This window comes from Venustampulla echinocandica, assembly GCF_003357145.1.
Source record: "Venustampulla echinocandica strain BP 5553 chromosome Unknown scaffold_0, whole genome shotgun sequence".
Lineage (NCBI taxonomy): Eukaryota > Fungi > Ascomycota > Leotiomycetes > Helotiales > Pleuroascaceae > Venustampulla > Venustampulla echinocandica.
Window position 1 is genome coordinate 850123 of NW_022474205.1, and position 18340 is coordinate 868462.

The following is an 18340-nucleotide window of genomic DNA, read 5'->3' on the forward strand; positions in this document are numbered from 1 at the left end:
GGTTCCAAGAGGATATTGGACCTTATTCCTATATAAATAATTGTATTAGTCTTCCTTGCCCCTATTCCTTATTTCGGAGCCCGATTTACCCATCGCCTGGGGATATATTTATCCGCCCTTTTTGGACTTTAATTTCTCCATTGGTGTCAAACACGTTTATGCAATTTTGATTCTTACGTGTCGCTCAATAGCTTCTTTACAATCCCTCCTCATTGTATTGTGACATTACAATTAGTTGTTGTATAGTGTTGCAGTATTTAAGGTATATACTTTGATGATGGTATGTTCGACGCTGAGGCGAAACTAGTGTTTGAAGTGGCATGCGATTATACACAACGGGGCGACGTTTCTTTGATGAAGAGATTCGAATCACTCCGACGACCCAATCTAACAATTCACGCTCCATCATACGAGTGCAACTAGCTTTTTAGTAGGAAGCCTACAGAAAGTAATCGCATCTCCTGATAGTGTTGTCCGCAAGTCAGCGAAGGGAACTAGCGAAATATTGAGCAGGTTTCATTCAGATCATGTCTAAGATGGAGAATATCAGCTAGAGTCAGATGTATACGGCAGTATTTCCTTGTCTTTTAATCTAAATCTGTGTGGCAGTTTATGAGCTTATATTACATGCCATCCGAATTTGATTTTATGAGCATCAAGTTTGCTCGTGCGCCAGTGGCTTTTGCGAATTTGTCCATGGCCTCAAGGCAATTGACCCCTCAGTGATTAAATCCCTGAACATGGCAATTAGAGCAATTAGGGACAGGGAAATGACTCCGCAATTGATCTGCAGCTAAGCATGCATCCTTCCAACAACTGATTTAATCCGGAAATCTATCTTGTCATATATAAACTAGCAACCAATCTGATTTAATGACTTTGAAAGTTGGTAGGACGATGCCGCGCAAGGTCGGGGGAATTCTTATAAGCTAACACTTGTCTTCAACGTAGTCACGAATCTCACACATTACAAAGCACATTTTTGTAGCAGTAAAAGGCACATCAAAATAGTTGTCAGTACAACGGTATTTGCCTGAAATGTCTTCCCCTTTATCTCCAATACCAGTAATTTATACACAAGAGCGTGAAAATGCAAGTGCATCCACAGCTCCAGAGCAGTCTTGCTGCCCAAAAGAAAGAATCGAAAGAATATAATCAATACACAAGAAACATGAAGTTTTAACCTTCCTCGCGCAAACGTCTTCCCCTAATAATATCGACTTTCGTTTTTTAGAAAGTGAGAGTGTTACCGGCCTTGCCAACAACAGCAGCCTTGACAGCAGATGCTGCGACCAAGGTGTATTTGTATGGAACGGTCTTGAGAGTTCCAGCGGGTGCGGTGTTCTCGGAGGGTCCGAAGTCGTTGCCGCTGGCGACGGCTCCTCCATCGTTAACGGTGTAAAGTGCCTTGCTGGACTTGCCGGCCCAAATGTTGTTCTCAACAAGGACTTGAGCGCCGGATCTGGTGTTGATTCCATCAGAGACGTTTTCGTAGTAGTTGTTGAACATGTGGCCAGTGCCGAAGCGGAAAGATGGTCCACGGGAGTTGATGTTGAGCCAGTGGTTGTTGGCATAAGTGATTCGAAGCTTGCCAGTGTCCTCAGCCTTGTTGCTGTCGGAGTGTCCGACGAGGGATGCCTTCCAGTGGTCATGGATCTTGCTGTTGGTGATGGTGATGAAGTCAGCAGCGTGGGTGGCATCCAATAATCCATCATAGAAATCTTTGTCATGGTCACGGTCGGAGCTGAGATCGACGTGATCAACCCAAACGTTGGTGGACTTCTGGATTCCTAATGCGTCGCCGTTCGCGGCCACAACATTGGCAATACCGATGTTACGGATGATGACGTTCTTTGCGTCCTTGACGAGGACACCGAAGCCGGTGAAAACAACCTTGGAGGATTTTCCGATGACTGAAGTGTTGCTACCGATCTTGACCTGCTTCACCGAGCTGGTGATAGGGGCAGAAACGAAGACGACCTTCTTAGCATCACCAGCAACTGCTGCGGTGAACTGGGCGAAGGAGCTGACAGTGGTGGTGGTTCCTCCAGCTCCTCCAGTAGTTCCACCGTTCTGGCTTGCATATCCACCTGGAGTCTATTTAAATTGTTAGTAATTTGTATGGGAAGCAAGTTTCAAGTCAGTATCATACCTCGGTGACGCTAGCGCGCTTGTTGAACGAAGCGTTCGGCTCATCGATAGTTGGGGTTGGTGCTGCCAGAGCGACGGCGGCCATGAGGCCGGAGGAAAGAATGGCGTTGAGCTTCATGTTGATGGTTGAGTTTTTGTATAAAGACTAGATTCAAAAAGTGTAGTTGATTTGTGTAGTTTGGGGTTAAAAATAATACGGTCGATTGTTATGAAAAAGAGTGTAAATGGTTCGAATGAAAAAGAGTGTAAATGGTTGGAATGAAGAGTAAGGGGTTGTTTCTGGTGCGAACAGGAAGGCTATATAAGAGCTGAACTTGGGAATTCAGCGCCAAGATTCGGATTCATGATACTGTGTTAGACTGTTAGCACGACATGAGATACGACGCCGAATTCGGTGGTAAGGTGGGTTCGGTGGGTCCTACACCGCAAAGTTCCGTTCGGACAAAGATGACTGAGGAGAAAACGTTCTCAAATGTCTACACTTACATGGGGAGGAGGTCTATCCACCTCGTACTTCGTCCATGCAAGAGACGTTTCCGGACTTCTCCGGCAAACTGAGTTACCTCGCTTACTATATAATTTTATACTACAACATAGGTACTAAAATGGCCTATACAAAGTGGGCCAAATCTCCTATATACAAATGCCACGACACATAAAGTAAAGCTATTCGTATAAATATTTTCCTAGAAAAATAAGCCTGATTCGCAATCTCTAGAATTAAAGCAGTTTAATAGAGTACATGTATGCTTGTCAAATAAGAGGTACTGAGTTGCGGCCAACTGTATTAGAAGTAGAGCGTTTTAGAGTTTTATATACAGATTAATAGCGTACTCGTAAAGCACTTTAGAGTAGAGTTTAACTATTTTTTATTCTTTATGGTAAATTAGATAGACTTTTAGTGTAACAGCCGTGCAAATCAGTTGGTGTAGCTATGTAATTCCACTACTACTCTTGGAAATGGCTACAATTGGTGCGCTTTGATCTGTGCGGTTGGGGGGGGTGGACGAGTATTTGAGACGGTCGTGGTCAAAGTGTAGATACTCGAGACGTTTTCTCGGTGATTTGATCTTGATTGCGGCTCCCTGTACAACTGCCTTAATTTTTATCGGTTAATCAACAAGAAACACAATGGTGGATCTAGAATCGGCGGTTGGTGGGAACATGATTTAATTTACTCCGTAAAGGCGGGGGCCAAGTGCCGGGTATGGCTGAAACGAGCATTGTTAAATTGGGGCCAGGCCACGTGGTGAGGGGAGACTCTTGACTACCTACTGAGATTCTCGCAAGCACTACGAAGTTGAGATCTGAACATACCTCCGTTGATCTAGGTTAGTAAAAACCTAGACTGTACATGTGGTGCGTAGCATACCATACTTTCCCCTCTTCAAAGTCAATTTAATTAATATCTAGCAGATGTCCTTAACTCTTCCGTTACAACTATCTCCGGTAAAGCCACCACGATATCACTCCGACGCTTGCTGGCTAGTAGTCAGACCCCATACAGATAGCCAGTTCCGAACCCATTCCTCGTTGACAGGTTGCATCTGATCCAATGTTGTGCTTGCTTGCTTTGTGCGATCCATGACGACCCTACTCTCTCGACCAGCTATGTTGAGCGTCCCTTGCAGATAGTCGAGGAGTTTCAGAGCCGGATACTTCTCGGCAGCATGAAGCTCCAACTCTTTCGATCTGAGATCCTTGATCCAGACTGCAAAGGGAACGATCTTGCATGTAGATGCTATCGCATCTTTGATCACAGGAACTAGCTCTGACCATGGTACCTGGTGTGGATTGACGATATTGTAGACCTGGAGTGTACTGATCGTTTCGATTAAAAGATCGTGGAATATGAGTTCTGCTATGCCCCGAGTCAAGAAATTAACCGGTATCCAATCCACAGGCTGTAGGTCGGAAGGTATAAGACCCAGATTGGCGGAAGATTTCATCACGGAAGGAAACCATTCTCGTTCATTCCATACGGCGGAACTCGAGCTTTCTTTAATCATGATGCCTCGGATATTGTCAGTCACAGGTCCAGCAATTTGGCCTAAACGAAAGATTGTCGCCCTCAAGCCAGTGTGATGCGCAAATTTGGCAAGAATTCGTTCAGCCACGTATTTGGACTGTGCATAACCCATAGGCATAGGAGCCGAAGCATCCTGCAAGACGTCTTCGGGAATGATAACCTGATTTGAATCGGATGTACTTTTCTCGTTCGATGACGAAATCGAAGAGACAAAGAATAGTCGAGGACTTCTCTCACAGGATACCAGGACTGTGCAGAGAGCAGATAAAGCTCGGATCTGAGGTTCAAAGTAGGACAGCGGCTGGTTGAAATTCACAGTCCATGCACTGTAAATAACTCCATCCATATTTTCGAACACTTCTTTATGTTTTTGGATTTCCTCCAAGCTCATATCAGCCAAGGACATCGTTTTGAACTCAATGTGTGCATTGGTCTGCACTGACTCTAGCAGCTGACGATGGGATTGCTGCGCTGACGCATTTCGGTCAATACAGGTAATTTTGGCGACTTTGGGATGTTGGATCAAATTTGCCAATAGCTGTTGGCCGAGAAATCCGGTAGACCCGATTAATCCAATATGTAGCTGGCCGTCTTTAGCAGGCATTGAAATGGCTCGTTGCGGGTTGGCAGTGGAGGTGTAGGTCTCGATCACCCTTTCAATGTTTTTGTTATTGAGGGTTTGCGAATGCTGTTCCTCGAGCTCACCCAAAAGATACAGGGAGATTGCTTCGGCTAGCTTTTTAATAGTAGGATACCTGAAGAGCATGAGAGTTGTAATAAAGGAAAGTTTGTTATCATCAGCATAAATTGATAGTCCTGTCCGGATAGACTTTGAAAGTTCAAGAGCCATCAAGGAATCGAGACCGAATTGGAAGAGATCATCTTCGTCTCTTGCCGCAGCAAACTTATCGAACTCATGTGTGGAATTTTTGACAACCTGAAGGATCTCAAATTGGGGGTCATCGGTTTGAGAAAGCGATTGCTTCACATCTTTGGCAGCAGAATCAACCGATCCTGAATATAGCTTTTCGATGGCCGAGTGAAGCTTGTTGGCTGTGGCGGAGCGGACAATAGTGCCTTTTGGTGCTCGAACAAAGTCACCAGGCTGCACAATTGCTATTTTTGATCTCATCAAGCGTCCAAATCCCTGAGATTGTTGATTGGCTTGCTCTATTAGTGGCCAAAGTGAATCCAGTAGGTTCTCCAATGACGCGACCGTCTTCTTAGGTTCGATAATAGCTGCTGGTTGGAACTTCCCGTCGCCAATAATTAAAGCGCCTGCAACATCTCCATGACTTTGTATGATACTCTCCGAAGGAATCGGGTTCCATTTTTGGCCATTTGAAAAGACAATAATATCGTCATTGCGACCATCTGGAAGCCAAATAAGTTAAGGTAGATAGACAACGGTGATGGCCACTTACAGAAACGCCATAGCCCAGGCTTGCTCGGATGTGGTAAAAAGAGGTCTCGGGTTCGATATTCAGGCTTCTCCCGCAAGATTGTTCCACCAATACCGCGGTACTTATCCGCCTCGGCATCTCTCCTAAGTACCAATTCATACGCACCATCAATTTCTGGCTCCATAATGACTTTCCACGCAGGATGGAACTCCATATATTGCCATGTTTCGGGCGTTTGCACAAGACATGTGATGGTTCCTGTTTCCGTGGCACCGTCTTCCCAATAGCAAGTCAGCAACTGAGAATGGGATACTTTGGAAGCCTCACTTACATACGGGCGACAACCGAGTCAGAAGTGCTAGTTGATCTCCGGCTGTCTTTTCCAGCGGTCCTCCAGCATAAACAATATCATCCAGCTTCTTGATGATATCAATAGCTCCATCGAGCGTGAGCATTCCCTCTACAATAGAAGGGGGGGTGAAGAGAAGGCGCACTCTCTTCTGCATCATCATCCGAAGAACCTGAGAGACGTATTAGCACGGAACTGTTTGTTTGTAGATTTACTGACCAGTTCAGGCAGCGCTGGCCGATCAGGGAACCCTAGCAATAAAGAACAAGACCGGCCAAATACCGGATGGTATATATATGAGATGAAACCTGCAAGATGATAAGGGGGAAATGGACATAGGAAGTATCCACCACCCTCATAATCCCAAAGTCTTTCACCACCTTCCAGTCGACCGGGAACTTGTGGGCGAAGTCGGTCGCAGTTGGCAAAGTATTGGTGTGTTTGGGTGATGGGTTTGGGGGCTCCAGTCGAGCCTGACGAGTGTAGAACGAGGATGGGATCAAACCTTGCCTCCTCAAATGACTTGGTGAAAGGATACGGATGCTTGTAGGCATCTAGCCACTTATCAAAAGAATCAATCTCGACTATATGAAGCGAGTCATTCCCCATCGCCAATTGTATTTCCTTCGCAATACTGGCCATTTCTGACGAGTAAAAGAACTTGGTACAGCCTGTCTGTTCGAGCAGCGAGACATTTTGATGGGTGGGATTGCGAGATGACGATAGAAGAATTTTGTAGCCACATTTGACAGCTGCATAGAACATCAAAGTATAGCGAAGATCTGCAACGCCGGTGTAGGCCAAAGTTTCGAAGTCATTGCTCACTCCAAAGTTTGTTGTTAGCCAAGCTGCTAGAGCATCAACACCTTTAAGAACCTCGCCAAAAGTGATGTCCCGGAATCCGTCAGCAATATCGTGGGTTCGGGGGACTGAAGCATAGATTCTGCCAGGAGTTTCTGCACCGATGCGATCAAGAACGGATGGAAGTAGGCGAGATCCCTTCATTGCTGGAGAAAGCTCAGTCATTTTGTCTTGATTTTTGCTTGAGTTCTCTCGTTAACAAAAATGAAGTTAGCATAGGTAAAGAATCTAAAGAGCAAGCTTAATAGGAATGTGCATTGTTATATGATTCGAGAGTCGGCAGCTGCCAGCCAACAGTTAGCTGTCAACTTAGGCGATCAACCACAGCAAACGCATCTTCTGTTGTTGTTGGCCGAATACCCTTGCGGCACGCTTGGCCTGCAGGTTAGCTATATACTTGTTACTTCGTACTTCATACCAACGTGAATACCTGATATTCTATAACCCCTCTGACAAAACATAGAGCGCATTCAGTAACCAATTATAGGTATTTACTCTATACGCTATTTAATATAAAATACTTATAAAAGAAAAGGCCATTTTTTATCTACAAGTTTAATGAGTTATCCGTTTCTGAATTCTTTTTAATCTTGCTAAATCTAACCCTGTCTTAATACTCGTACTCGTACGACTTAGCAAATCTTTAATCTATTTTGATGTTACGCAAGGGCCCGCCATTCCCGCAGTCCCCAAAAGCAAGCATTGCCAACCCCACACCCCTGGGCGAAGGTGTGCGTTACAGGCATCACAAACAAGACCACCATCCACAGATTCCAGAGTCGAAAGGTCGCCTTGTCTTGATCGATGCTTCGTTTGGTCAAGAGTCGATATGCGATGCAACAACCCAATGCCGTCGGCACACATCCTACCGGAACAGCATATAGCTTCCAGAACCACGCACACATGCACGACCAAAATAATACAAGCACCGCCGTGGCGTGCCTGGCAGGGCTGTCACCGATCTGCAGCGGCAATGTCTTTCGACCCCGTACGCTATCCCCCGCCTGATCGTGGAAATCCTGCGTCTGCACTGTGCTGAAAACCACCAGGCCAAGGATAAAAAGCCATGGAAAAGCTTGAACCGGCAGCCAAGTGTTGCCCAAGGCAACCTCGAGAGCCCCAGAAGTGTAGCACATATATCCGGCACCGTTGATAAAATTCCGCACCAATGCGTTGGCGTCACCACCACCCAGGTGATTGTACCATTTGGCGAGACCGAGTAGCGTTATGCTTTGGCGTACACCTCCAAGTTGCCAGCTGCTGATGAACGCAAACGCGTACAGAGGGATTCTCAATGCACCAGCCTGCTTCGGTGTCATGCGGTTGGACGGCAGTGTCCTCCATGGTTTGTTGCACGCGTCCTCGGAGATTGCCTTGGGAGAGAGTTGGTTATCGATCGCATGCGGAAGGAGGTTGATCCATGCCCAAAATGCGACCATGGCAGTGACTCTGAAAAATGTAGAGGGTTTGGTGAGGTCCAGGGCCAGAGGGAGGTAGAGACTGTACGCCGAGGCTACGAGGGCATTGGACATTCCAAAGGCCGTACTAGGACCTACGATGGTCTTGAGATCGCTTCTTGTGAAGAGCCAGATTGAGTACACATAATGAGACAAGTGCCGGTAGGTCGCCATTGCTTTTGCAATCTCATTCCTTCCGAGATGTCACATTTTATAACCCCATTTCGAAAGGATCTGGCGATTTTCAATTTCTATACGTCTACCAGAATTTAACAGAACGAGGTAATGGATCCAGATTTTAGCCGGTTGGTGATGATCGATAGACAGTTGTATCATCGATTGAAGGATCCTTCAATATTATTCTGATTGGATACATCGTAAACTTCTAACCCCGAGTACATGTGCCTTAAGATTGCGTCAAAATAGACATTGGTTTATCAAGAAGCATGTCAGATGGTAGTCTGACCGTCAGACCCGGTCAATACTTCTATCCCTATCCTATAGCATCGCTACCTTCATAGACTACCGGTGAACTGCTTGAGTATCAAAAGCCAAAGAAGCAAGTGCCGATCCCGACACAGCCTACTTCGTAAAACCCTCCCCCGTCACGGAGATTATATATTTTAATTACTTGTAGCTTAGTCACAGTTTATATCTGGGGCATTTCCAACTTCTGAACAGGGTACGTATGTCATCGCACGCAATTGATAGTCGACTGGTGAACTGTTTACTTCGTATCGGTACCAAGGAAAAACTCTACCATATACTTTTGATTAGCTGCAATAGAATATGGGAGGCGATAGGTGGTCAAGGATAATGGTTCCACGTACTTGATTAAGAACTCGTGTCTTAGCTATCTCACTTCAACACTCCACTTAGAGCCCCGGTAGCTTTCAGTCATCCCTTCACTTTCCAACATGTCATCCGAATCCTACACATCGACATCGGCTTCCGCATTTTTGTGATCCAACACTAATTAGAATTGCAGCGTGAAGCTAAATCTATTTTCTTGCTCTGGGATAGAATCTGCCATTCAATCCTTGAGCAGACTTCCGACAAGTTCCTCTACTCCCCTATAGCATCTAGTCTGTCTAAGTGGCCCACTGGCTAGTCTCGTTACGAGAAAGGAGCCTTTGATTACGAGAGAAACTCAGAGAATAAATCAAGAAAATAATAGACAAACAAAACTTAGAGGTTTATATGTAATCTATACGGCTTAAATTTTTATACAACATAATCAATTACTAAGACAAATAGTAAAGTTATTAAATCTATATTTATATTTATAGATTACTTATATAAATACTAGTATAGTAATAGTAAAGTGAAAGATAATAAAAGTACACTTAAATATAACTCTAGTTTTAAACATATCTTAATTAGAAAAGCCCCTATATCACGATTTCTTAAAGTAATCATATTTTATAAGCCTATCTAGGTAGATATAACACTTGCCTTCGCTGATATAAGCGAAGCGAAGTAGGAAGAGAACCGACTATTACTTACCTAGTGGGAAGTGCATTTTGGCAGGCGCAATATGGGAGGGGGGGGGGGAATGCACCCTATTGCATCGGATATACTCCTCCGTACTCGAGTACAACGGATAAGTATTTGCATCGGTTAAAGAATCGCAACTGCTACAAATTACAACGGTGCCTAGCAGCAATACCTGCGCGGAGGCGGCGTATAATCACATCGGTTTCAAAAACGGGGGTCCCTAGAAGCTTCATATACGAAGTAGAAGGGTCTCGATGCCGCATGTGGCAAGGGCGCACAAAATTACAACAGCATGTTGTACTACGTAACTCGCATTTAAAAAGGGTTCAACGACCAACCATTCACCAACGGTTATTTCTTTTCCGACCCCCCCAGCACAATCCTTTCCGATGAGACAAACATGCTCAAGTACCGTCGCAACGATAGCTAGGGTTTGCACGTTGCTTCTCAAGACTTGGAGGGAACAGATATATCTGTTCAACCCTATTGATACACCGGTCGGACCGATTTATCCGTGGCCGATTTAGAAACGTCTCCATCAATGTTGTGCGAAACCACCTGCCGCTTACAGAGAATTAGAGTTTGCGATCTTCTATCCACGATCCAGTCCTTTGTTCCATTTTGATGATTTCATGTGAAGTGCCGACCATCGTATTCTATGCGCCTCGACTGACCTTTCGATTAACTGAGCAATATAGGTTAATCGGGCAAAAATTTCAAGCTTTCAAAATCATTCTGTTGAATTGATGGGTTTCTGTTCCTTTTTTCCTCTAACAAAAGCATTAATGTACCAATGAGTTATACGAGAATTCCTCCGAATGGAGCTGGCGATGCCACCGGAATTGCCCTACTTTTCTTCAGTATATTTTCCCTCATCTTGGCTGCTATTGCGATCGCTCTTCGTGTGTGGGTGCGAGGGATGAAAGGCACCCCTTTGGCCCTTCAAGACTGGCTATTATTTCTAGGCTGGGTAAGATTCCTGTCTCCTATAGAAGTATGAAATGCTGATTATTTAAGTTCTTTTCCCTCGGCCTGACTATCACAATTATCATCTGTGAGTTCTACAGTTCTTGCGGGTACTCAAGACGGAATTTAATATATAACAGTCGTCGGATTTGGTGGACTCGGTCAACACCAAAAACATGTTTCAACCGACAGTGTCATTCTAACGCTTCAGGTCCGATATTGGTTAACCCAAATGCTTTCCAAACGCTGACAAAAACTAGCTCCTTCCCGCAGCTGAATCGCTCTGGACCATGGCGAACACTGCGACAAAAGTCTCGATTCTCTTGGTGTATAAAAATATATTCGCACTGAGAAAATTTCGGATTCTTGCAGATACAGTCATAGTGATAGTCATAATGCTTGCTGTGGGAAACATTATTCAGTGTCTTGCTATTTGCCGGCCTTTCGCTTTTCAGTGGGACAAGACAATTGAGGGTGGCGTCTGTGGAAATCAAACCCTCGGCATTCTACTTGTAGCCTTTCTCAACCTGGTTACGGATTTGATGATTGTCATTATGCCCATGCCATTGGTATGGAAGTTAAAGATGCCTAGGCCAAAGAGGCTAGTTTTGATGGCCATATTTGGCCTTGGTATAATGTAAGGTTTTGTGATATGTTTACCCAAACTCTGCTAATTAAAAACAGAATTTGTGTGATAACGATCCTTCGCATCGTTTTTACATTTTCTCTTATCCAAAACCCCCACGACTCGACTTACTGGATCGCTATCAACGCAATATTCCTCACCTTGGAGCCCAACCTAGGCATGGTAAACGCATGCCTACTACTCCTTAAGCCTCTTTTGCATCGCCTCCGACCTAAGCTCGGCTGGGCTTCGCATACTCAAAGTTCACAGGATTACCCACTCGGTTCCCACACTCGTGACCGTCCGAGTAAACTCCTTCCTGTAAAATATCATGCCAGGCACACGGATGGCGCCCATAAATTCACAAGGCTAGGAGACAATCACCACGGACTAGAGGGTGCCGCGCTTGACTTCGTCCCGGATGGGAACGTAAATGGCATCGAAAACCTTGCATTCGCCAAGCAGACAAAGGAGGAAACTGTGGGGCAGTCTCTACCGGCGAAGGGTATCACGGTTACGAAAACGATAAATGTGGAGTCGTATATGAATAGTTGATTATAGTTATTTTATTGCAGGAAATCACGCATCATGTAGTTGTGCTCGGTTCTTTTTTGTTTCTTGAAAGAGACTTCGAGATCTGAGATAATCAATGGTTGTTTGACGTTCAATTCCATCGTTGGTTATTGGCCAGTCTTCGACGAAGACTTTGTACTATTTTAGCTATTGTAGTACATATGGGTCCAGCTGGTTTCAGGGCACAGCTTAGGTTAGAGTGGCCACTGCTTAGGTCTAAAGAAAGAAATAGAAAATAATGCTGTCGAGATTTGGATGTGAGATGGCCTGTTAGAATCGACAAAACGGCTCGAACTGTTAGTCTACGGCTTCTCTTACTACTATGCTACCCCTTCTTTAGTAGTATTCCTCTTTTATTAATTGCGCAATCTCTCTAATCCGTGTTCCTTTTAAGTACAAAACCACAAACAAACACGCTAGAAAACCCTCATTAGTACTGTCGAACCATCAACCCCGGACACCGAGCTCGGGGCTTAGCGGCGGATCTGCTTGGCAGATCTATGGTAGGTGCTTGGCTTGGCCACGCAGCCCTAGTCGGCCACTAATTGATTGCAGTTAGCCTTGCGAATTGTGATACTTGCATTCTTCTATTATCACACTCCAACTCTCAGAATTCAATTCTCATCGTACCGCACTGAATTTATATCGAACGTAAACACACATACGTAAAGATATTGATAACAGTATGGCCAAAGCTGTGGTGGTTGGAATCAGCGGGTGTTCGTCCAGCGGGAAGACGACTCTAAGCCGACTGCTTCGGGACATATTTCCCAACGCCTTTGTTCTCCACGAGGATGATTTCTATAAGGCTGATACAGAGTAAGTACTAAAGGTCGTCACATGGCGATTCTTTATCTAAAGGTGGAAGAGCATATATCAACATCTGATTCTGTGCAATGGGAGTTATTTCACCACCGTGTACCAGCCACCGTTCGAGTTGCAAGGGATATAAGGCTCCCAGATGTCCCAAATAGGCTACTGTCTATGGTTCTAGGGCTGTTGGGTGCCTAGATAACCTAAATCCCATTCAGGCACTTGACCATGAAAAGCCCATGGACCCTTCGTCGAAGATAGGATATTGCACAGCCTTATATTCCACATAATACCACGTGTCGTCTGATTTGCTGTCTTCATTATTTTCCTTTGCCCCATGGAAATATTGGCCTAGAGCTAACCTGTTCCAGGATACCGAAGAAGGATGACGTCCTCGACTGGGACTGCGCGGAATCCCTCTCAATTCCAGACATCGTCAAATCCCTCGATCATATCAGTCAACATGGCACATTTCCAGTCAGACACACCCCAATACCTCTTCGGACATCACACTTTCACTAGTTTACTGACCTTTCAATAGCCAGATCTAGACTCAAAGGAAGATCAAAATTCGGTCGGCAAATGTCCTGTCCCAGACGCAAAAATCGAATCACTGAAAGCCAAAGTCAAGGGTTGGATGGAACCCGGAAATCCCGGCCACGGAATTTTTGATTCGGTGCCTGACGGCAGGAGGCTCTGTATTTTTGATGGATTTCTCCTTTACTCGGAGCCCATGGCACCAATACAATCACAGATTGACATCAAGCTTTTCTTACGCGCAAGTTATGCAAAAGCAAAGGCTCGACGAGAAGCACGGAGTGGCTATGTCACGCTCGAGGGTTTCTGGGCGGATCCCCCTGGATATGTCGATAAGATTGTGTGGCCAAACTACGTGGAAGATCACAAGTGGATGTTTGAGAATGGGGATGTTGAGGGGAAGTTAAAGGATGAGGTGCTAAGGGAGCGAAACATCCACAGCCAGCCGGGGCCGTGTGATGAGGAGCTGACAATGACATTAGAGTGGGCGGTCGAATTGATAATGCAGCAGCTACCGTTAGTGGCGGCTCGTATATGATAATCTACAGTTTGGGCTATTTTTGGTTTTCAGGTACACCTACCACATCAGTTTAATCAATTTCATATATTATATTGCTCCACGTCATTCATTCGCTTTGGGAGCATCATTTTTGATTATTACTCTCTAACATTTATCCTCCTTTACATTGCAAATTATGTCAGCTGCAAGCGCTCGTTTAAACAACTATTTCTTGTATCCATCGGAGGCTTCTCCAGTTGCATCCCAACCAAAGGGCGATACAGAAAAGAAACTTTTCCTTTTCCAAACTTCTAACAATATAATGTACATTATCTCTAACGCTGATCTAGTTATCAAAAATTTCAAAAATTGCCAAGATTCCAACAAAATCCCAAAAGTCCCACGTATTTACGCCGCTCGTAGTAGGAGCCATCAGTGTGTAACCCTCCGTTTCCGGTCCACTAGCACGGTTATGCTTCTTATCACTAGGCCACCAGGACTTTACCGTGCCCAATGTGTTCTTAGCACTGCTAGTCAGCGATTTAATTCCCTTCTTGCGAGTGGCCGGTGTGGCCCCGCATTGCACTCTACAATCCAAGCAGAAGTTTGGCTCGTCCTTCAAGGAATCGCGGAGTGGGATATCGTATCTGCAAAGATGAGTGGCCCGGGGCCTATACGAAGCTATGCAGATGTGATGTGTTGTGTGTCCACATGCGTGGATTTCAGTGACAGGTTCACACATTTTGAACAATTCTGTTTAAGAAACAGCTTGAAGCGGGATTTTGTAGATATTCAGATAAGATATCACAAGTATAATATCTCAAATGAATATTCCAAAGGGATTCTACTATTTCTCTTCAACGATTGATGATACTGATGATACTTGCAGAGAGCGGTCGGGGCAATTTGACTCTCTACTCCCGCTGCTGTTTTCACGACACACCCCATGGTTTTAAACAAAGCCATTGCTTAGCTAGCCAAAGCGTCATTGTTCCGGCGACATCAACGCCAACGAGTCCTTTGTTCTAGCGAGAAAATCTCGTATGCAACAATTTCTCAAAGGAACTTCTTTCATGTTCAGCACAGCTATCAGATTTATATATCACCCTTCCAAACCGGTTAAGATATTACTATTATTAGATGCCCCTACGGCATAGTGAAACACATTTCAGAATTTTCCTTAGCGGTAATGGTTGAGGACTTGTTATTAACTAAGCGTAATTCACACGAGTTGTGTATTTTATTTTTCTGCTTACTGTGAGACGAGGTTCTGTCGTGACGTGTCGGATCATTATCCAATCTGTCAAAATATCTATCCACATTTCAATCCTTATACTAAGCTCATAGGGAGCTAATTAGGGTTATCGGTACTAGCGTCGTCGTCCCCCAAACCATGATTGTGGCAGATAATCCTAATTAGCCAGCAGCGTCTGTTGGGGTGTAAACCTGGCGGGGCGATATTTTCTCGCGGAGGCAATTGAAAGCAGTCAGCCGCAACCTGTGGTATACAATGGACTCTCTGATGGCAAATCCAGCGTGCCTTTATCTTCGTGGTAGACAGAACTGTTCCATCTCCAGAGAAATACTTGCACCGCCAATCAGGTGGAAGTTACTCTCTCTTTCGCATAAGCGATATCTAAAGGTATTCGAATGATTCAATACAGAGCCTCAGCTCTTGACAGGAATCGTATTCATTGATTTTGCCCTCCCAAGACCTTCTTTTCCATAATAATCCATAGGGTAGACGCCACCGTTTGCCTTTCCCCAGTCCTCCTTTGCCCCCAGCACAATCAGTGCTTCATATGGTGTTAGCAACGGGCGAGGGAAGGCATAACCCCAGTCAATACTCAATCGAGGACAAGCCACCTGAACCCAGCACTCGACATCATCCATCATTGCCAGCTTTCCAGGAAATATCTCACTTAGTAATAAATTGATATATGGAATTCCTTGGGCCTCGAGTTTCTCCTCTATCATAGCCATGGTGTGCGGATTACCCTGCCGGCCAAGGGATCCCAAAATCAGACCCCATTTCTTTGCTGATTTCGCCGATGTGATGGCTTCTCTTCGCAAGGTATGCATTTCCTTATGGTCATATGTCTCTCGCGTAAGCTTTCGAGAATATGGGTCGTAGCGGTATGCTGGAATAGAGGGGTTATGGATCATAGCGCTCTCCAGGTGAAACCTCCCGTCTCCAAGATATAGAATCATATCAACGCCCTCGGTCGATAATCGTGGTGAAGTGCATCCTAGAATTTCTCCCTTGCTCAACGGCGTGATTTGAGGAACTAAGATATTGTACCCAGCCTTCTCAAGGGGTGCTCGAATACCGTGTAGAGTAGCATTAAACTGAATAGTTCCAACTACAGCCATTGTCTTTCCGGAAGGGAAGTTCTTCTCTAGTGTGGCTAGCAGGTGCGTCGTATCAATACTGATATCCACGAACACGTATAGTGTCTTAATCTTTGTAACATCCACCGGTATCAGGCAGGAATGTGCATAATGCACCAGGAGATCGCATCCAAGAGCCCGTGCCGTGTAATCATCTATGCAGCATGCACCGTATGTGACATCTCCCATAATGAGTGTTTCGACACCAGGGCAAAATTGTGTAATGATATCGGATATGGTCGTCGCGAAAAGAAGAAGGCCCTCTGGCATCTGAAGGGCGACTTTCTTCGAGCCATTTGTTCGTATTCGATGGATCGTCTTGTGGATCTCGAAAGAGTAATTCGGCGGAAGCAAAGCAATGGCAGCGTTGAGGTCCGAATCGTTGAGGATTTCAAGAGGGACTTGATTTAGAGTCCGCGGGGTTCTCCTCGGTGTCGAAACTAAAGGTGTGTAAATATTACTGCGATATAAATGCATTCACGAGGCAGCAAACCTTGAATTGCGCCACTATCTTCCACAGAAGAGTTTGGTCCATTCTTGGAAGCGGCTTCTGCAGCTTGCCTCCGTCCAACAAAGCGCTTCTTTGGCTGCCTTTGTGCTGCAGCTTCGTCCAACTTTTCCTCGACGTCTACAGCAGCCCCAAGATCAACTTGCGCGCGATCTTCCTCCATCGCATTCAAATGGTTTCTGCGTGGCGGGCAGGTATGTTGTTTTGGACATAATATTTTAGCATTAGCATACTTCGCGGGGAAAGTTTTGCCCCTCTATGATAAATCCACATCCCCGTAGAACTAACACTGCCAACCCACTGATCTCCAACCTACAACACAACTCCAAATTCCTCTATTATTAGGTTAGAAAAACTAGACACTAGCATTGCTGAAATAGAAAAGAAGATTCTGAGCTCGAGAATGGTGTATAGAGAGGCATATTTTTGACTCCGAGAATTACCGTACCTCGGGACGAGCTACCCCACCGCAATCCAAAATCACGGCGACTCGAACCCCACGTTTGATTATATACACTTACACCTTCATATGAGGCCAAAGAATTACAGAGCCAGGGTTTCTTTTAATCTAATCCTTCTTTCAATATGGCACTCCTAAATCACAACTCTGTGGCTCTCATCACAGCCAGCTCTGCAGGCCTCGGCGCCGAAACCGCACGAGTCCTAGCATCAAGCGGTGTCCGAGTTATCATAAACTACAACTCCAGTGATCAGAAAGCACTATCTCTCATTAAGGAATTAGAAACCCTTCAACCAGTCTCTACTGGGAATGAGAGACAGAACCCGCGTTTCCATGCCATTAAAGCCGATGTTTCACAGAAGGCTGAGCTTGTTCGACTTGTTGAGGAAGCTGTGGAGGTAATGGGAAGGTTGGATTTAGTAGTTTCGAATCATGGGGTGAGGATACCACCCTTAAATTTCTTGCATCGTTGATATCTAATCACCCACTGAGATACGCAGTGGACTAAATTAAGAAACTTCCTCGATCTCGACGATAACATGGAAGAAGGTGACTGGGATAAGTGCTTCAACATGAACGTCAAATCACATCTCTTCCTCTTCCATGCGGCAAGGAAGCATTTGGAAAACACAGAAGGCTCTTTTATTACCACTGCTTCTCTCGCGGGTGTGATGCCAAGTGGAAGTTCTATAGTCTGTTGCAGCCTTTCAAATCTTGACACTTTCTGAATAGCTGACATATACGAAAGGCATATTCTGTGACCAAAGCTGCGCAGATACACCTGGCTAAAGCACTCGCTATGGCAGCGGCCCCCAAGATTCGGGTTAATTCTGTCTCGCCGGGCTTGTTACTCACAGTGCGTATATTTATACATACGTGTCTTATCAGTGGATACTAACATTGGGGGCAGGAGTGGGGTCTTCAATTCCCACAAGATAAAATTGATCAAACCACAGAACGAAGTCTTCTAAAGAGAGTTGCCATTGTTGAGGTATGCTTTAGGATTTTCATAGTTCACATATTTGGCGGGGTTGCTAACGGTATTGGTGTGATCAGGATGTTGCTAGGCAGATCGTGTGCTTAGCGAATAGTTCCTCTCAGACTGGTACAAATACGGTTATTGATGGTGGAAGAGCGCTTGGATAAGTTATTTTGACGACGTTATTCGAGTTGTGGTCGGACTGAACATTAAGTATACGCTATCCAGTTAGGTGAAAAAGA

At 45.0% G+C, this 18340-nt stretch overlaps 7 protein-coding genes across 7 annotated transcripts; 3 read left to right on the top strand and 4 right to left on the bottom strand.

Annotated features, from left to right (window-relative positions):
- Window positions 1–1230: 1230 nt before the first annotated feature.
- On the bottom strand, window positions 1231–2269 carry BP5553_00260 (putative pectate lyase A; the record flags this gene model as incomplete). Its single annotated transcript, XM_032008883.1, has 2 exons — window positions 1231–2097; window positions 2153–2269. The coding sequence occupies 2 exons, from the start codon at window positions 2267–2269 to the stop codon at window positions 1231–1233; spliced, it is 984 nt and encodes a 327-aa protein (XP_031872937.1).
- Window positions 2270–3617: 1348 nt separating this feature from the next.
- Window positions 3618–6958, bottom strand: BP5553_00261 (uncharacterized protein; the record flags this gene model as incomplete). Its single annotated transcript, XM_032008884.1, has 4 exons — window positions 3618–5554; window positions 5605–5859; window positions 5915–6104; window positions 6152–6958. The coding sequence occupies 4 exons, from the start codon at window positions 6956–6958 to the stop codon at window positions 3618–3620; spliced, it is 3189 nt and encodes a 1062-aa protein (XP_031872938.1).
- Window positions 6959–7452: 494 nt separating this feature from the next.
- On the bottom strand, window positions 7453–8424 carry BP5553_00262 (uncharacterized protein; the record flags this gene model as incomplete). Its single annotated transcript, XM_032008885.1, has 1 exon — window positions 7453–8424. One exon carries the CDS (start codon window positions 8422–8424, stop codon window positions 7453–7455), a length of 972 nt encoding a protein of 323 aa, XP_031872939.1.
- Window positions 8425–10540: 2116 nt separating this feature from the next.
- Window positions 10541–11893, top strand: BP5553_00263 (uncharacterized protein; the record flags this gene model as incomplete). Its single annotated transcript, XM_032008886.1, has 5 exons — window positions 10541–10717; window positions 10765–10801; window positions 10854–10924; window positions 10974–11350; window positions 11398–11893. The coding sequence occupies 5 exons, from the start codon at window positions 10541–10543 to the stop codon at window positions 11891–11893; spliced, it is 1158 nt and encodes a 385-aa protein (XP_031872940.1).
- A 703-nt stretch (window positions 11894–12596) lies between these two features.
- BP5553_00264 (p-loop containing nucleoside triphosphate hydrolase) lies at window positions 12597–13799 on the top strand (the record flags this gene model as incomplete). The annotated part of the gene is made up of 3 exons (XM_032008887.1): window positions 12597–12730; window positions 13096–13201; window positions 13266–13799. 3 exons carry the CDS (start codon window positions 12597–12599, stop codon window positions 13797–13799), a joined length of 774 nt encoding a protein of 257 aa, XP_031872941.1.
- A 1629-nt stretch (window positions 13800–15428) lies between these two features.
- Window positions 15429–16822, bottom strand: BP5553_00265 (Uncharacterized protein; the record flags this gene model as incomplete). Its single annotated transcript, XM_032008888.1, has 2 exons — window positions 15429–16591; window positions 16645–16822. 2 exons carry the CDS (start codon window positions 16820–16822, stop codon window positions 15429–15431), a joined length of 1341 nt encoding a protein of 446 aa, XP_031872942.1.
- A 422-nt stretch (window positions 16823–17244) lies between these two features.
- BP5553_00266 (NAD(P)-binding Rossmann-fold containing protein) lies at window positions 17245–18265 on the top strand (the record flags this gene model as incomplete). The annotated part of the gene is made up of 5 exons (XM_032008889.1): window positions 17245–17517; window positions 17620–17811; window positions 17868–17975; window positions 18030–18110; window positions 18176–18265. 5 exons carry the CDS (start codon window positions 17245–17247, stop codon window positions 18263–18265), a joined length of 744 nt encoding a protein of 247 aa, XP_031872943.1.
- Window positions 18266–18340: the final 75 nt, after the last annotated feature.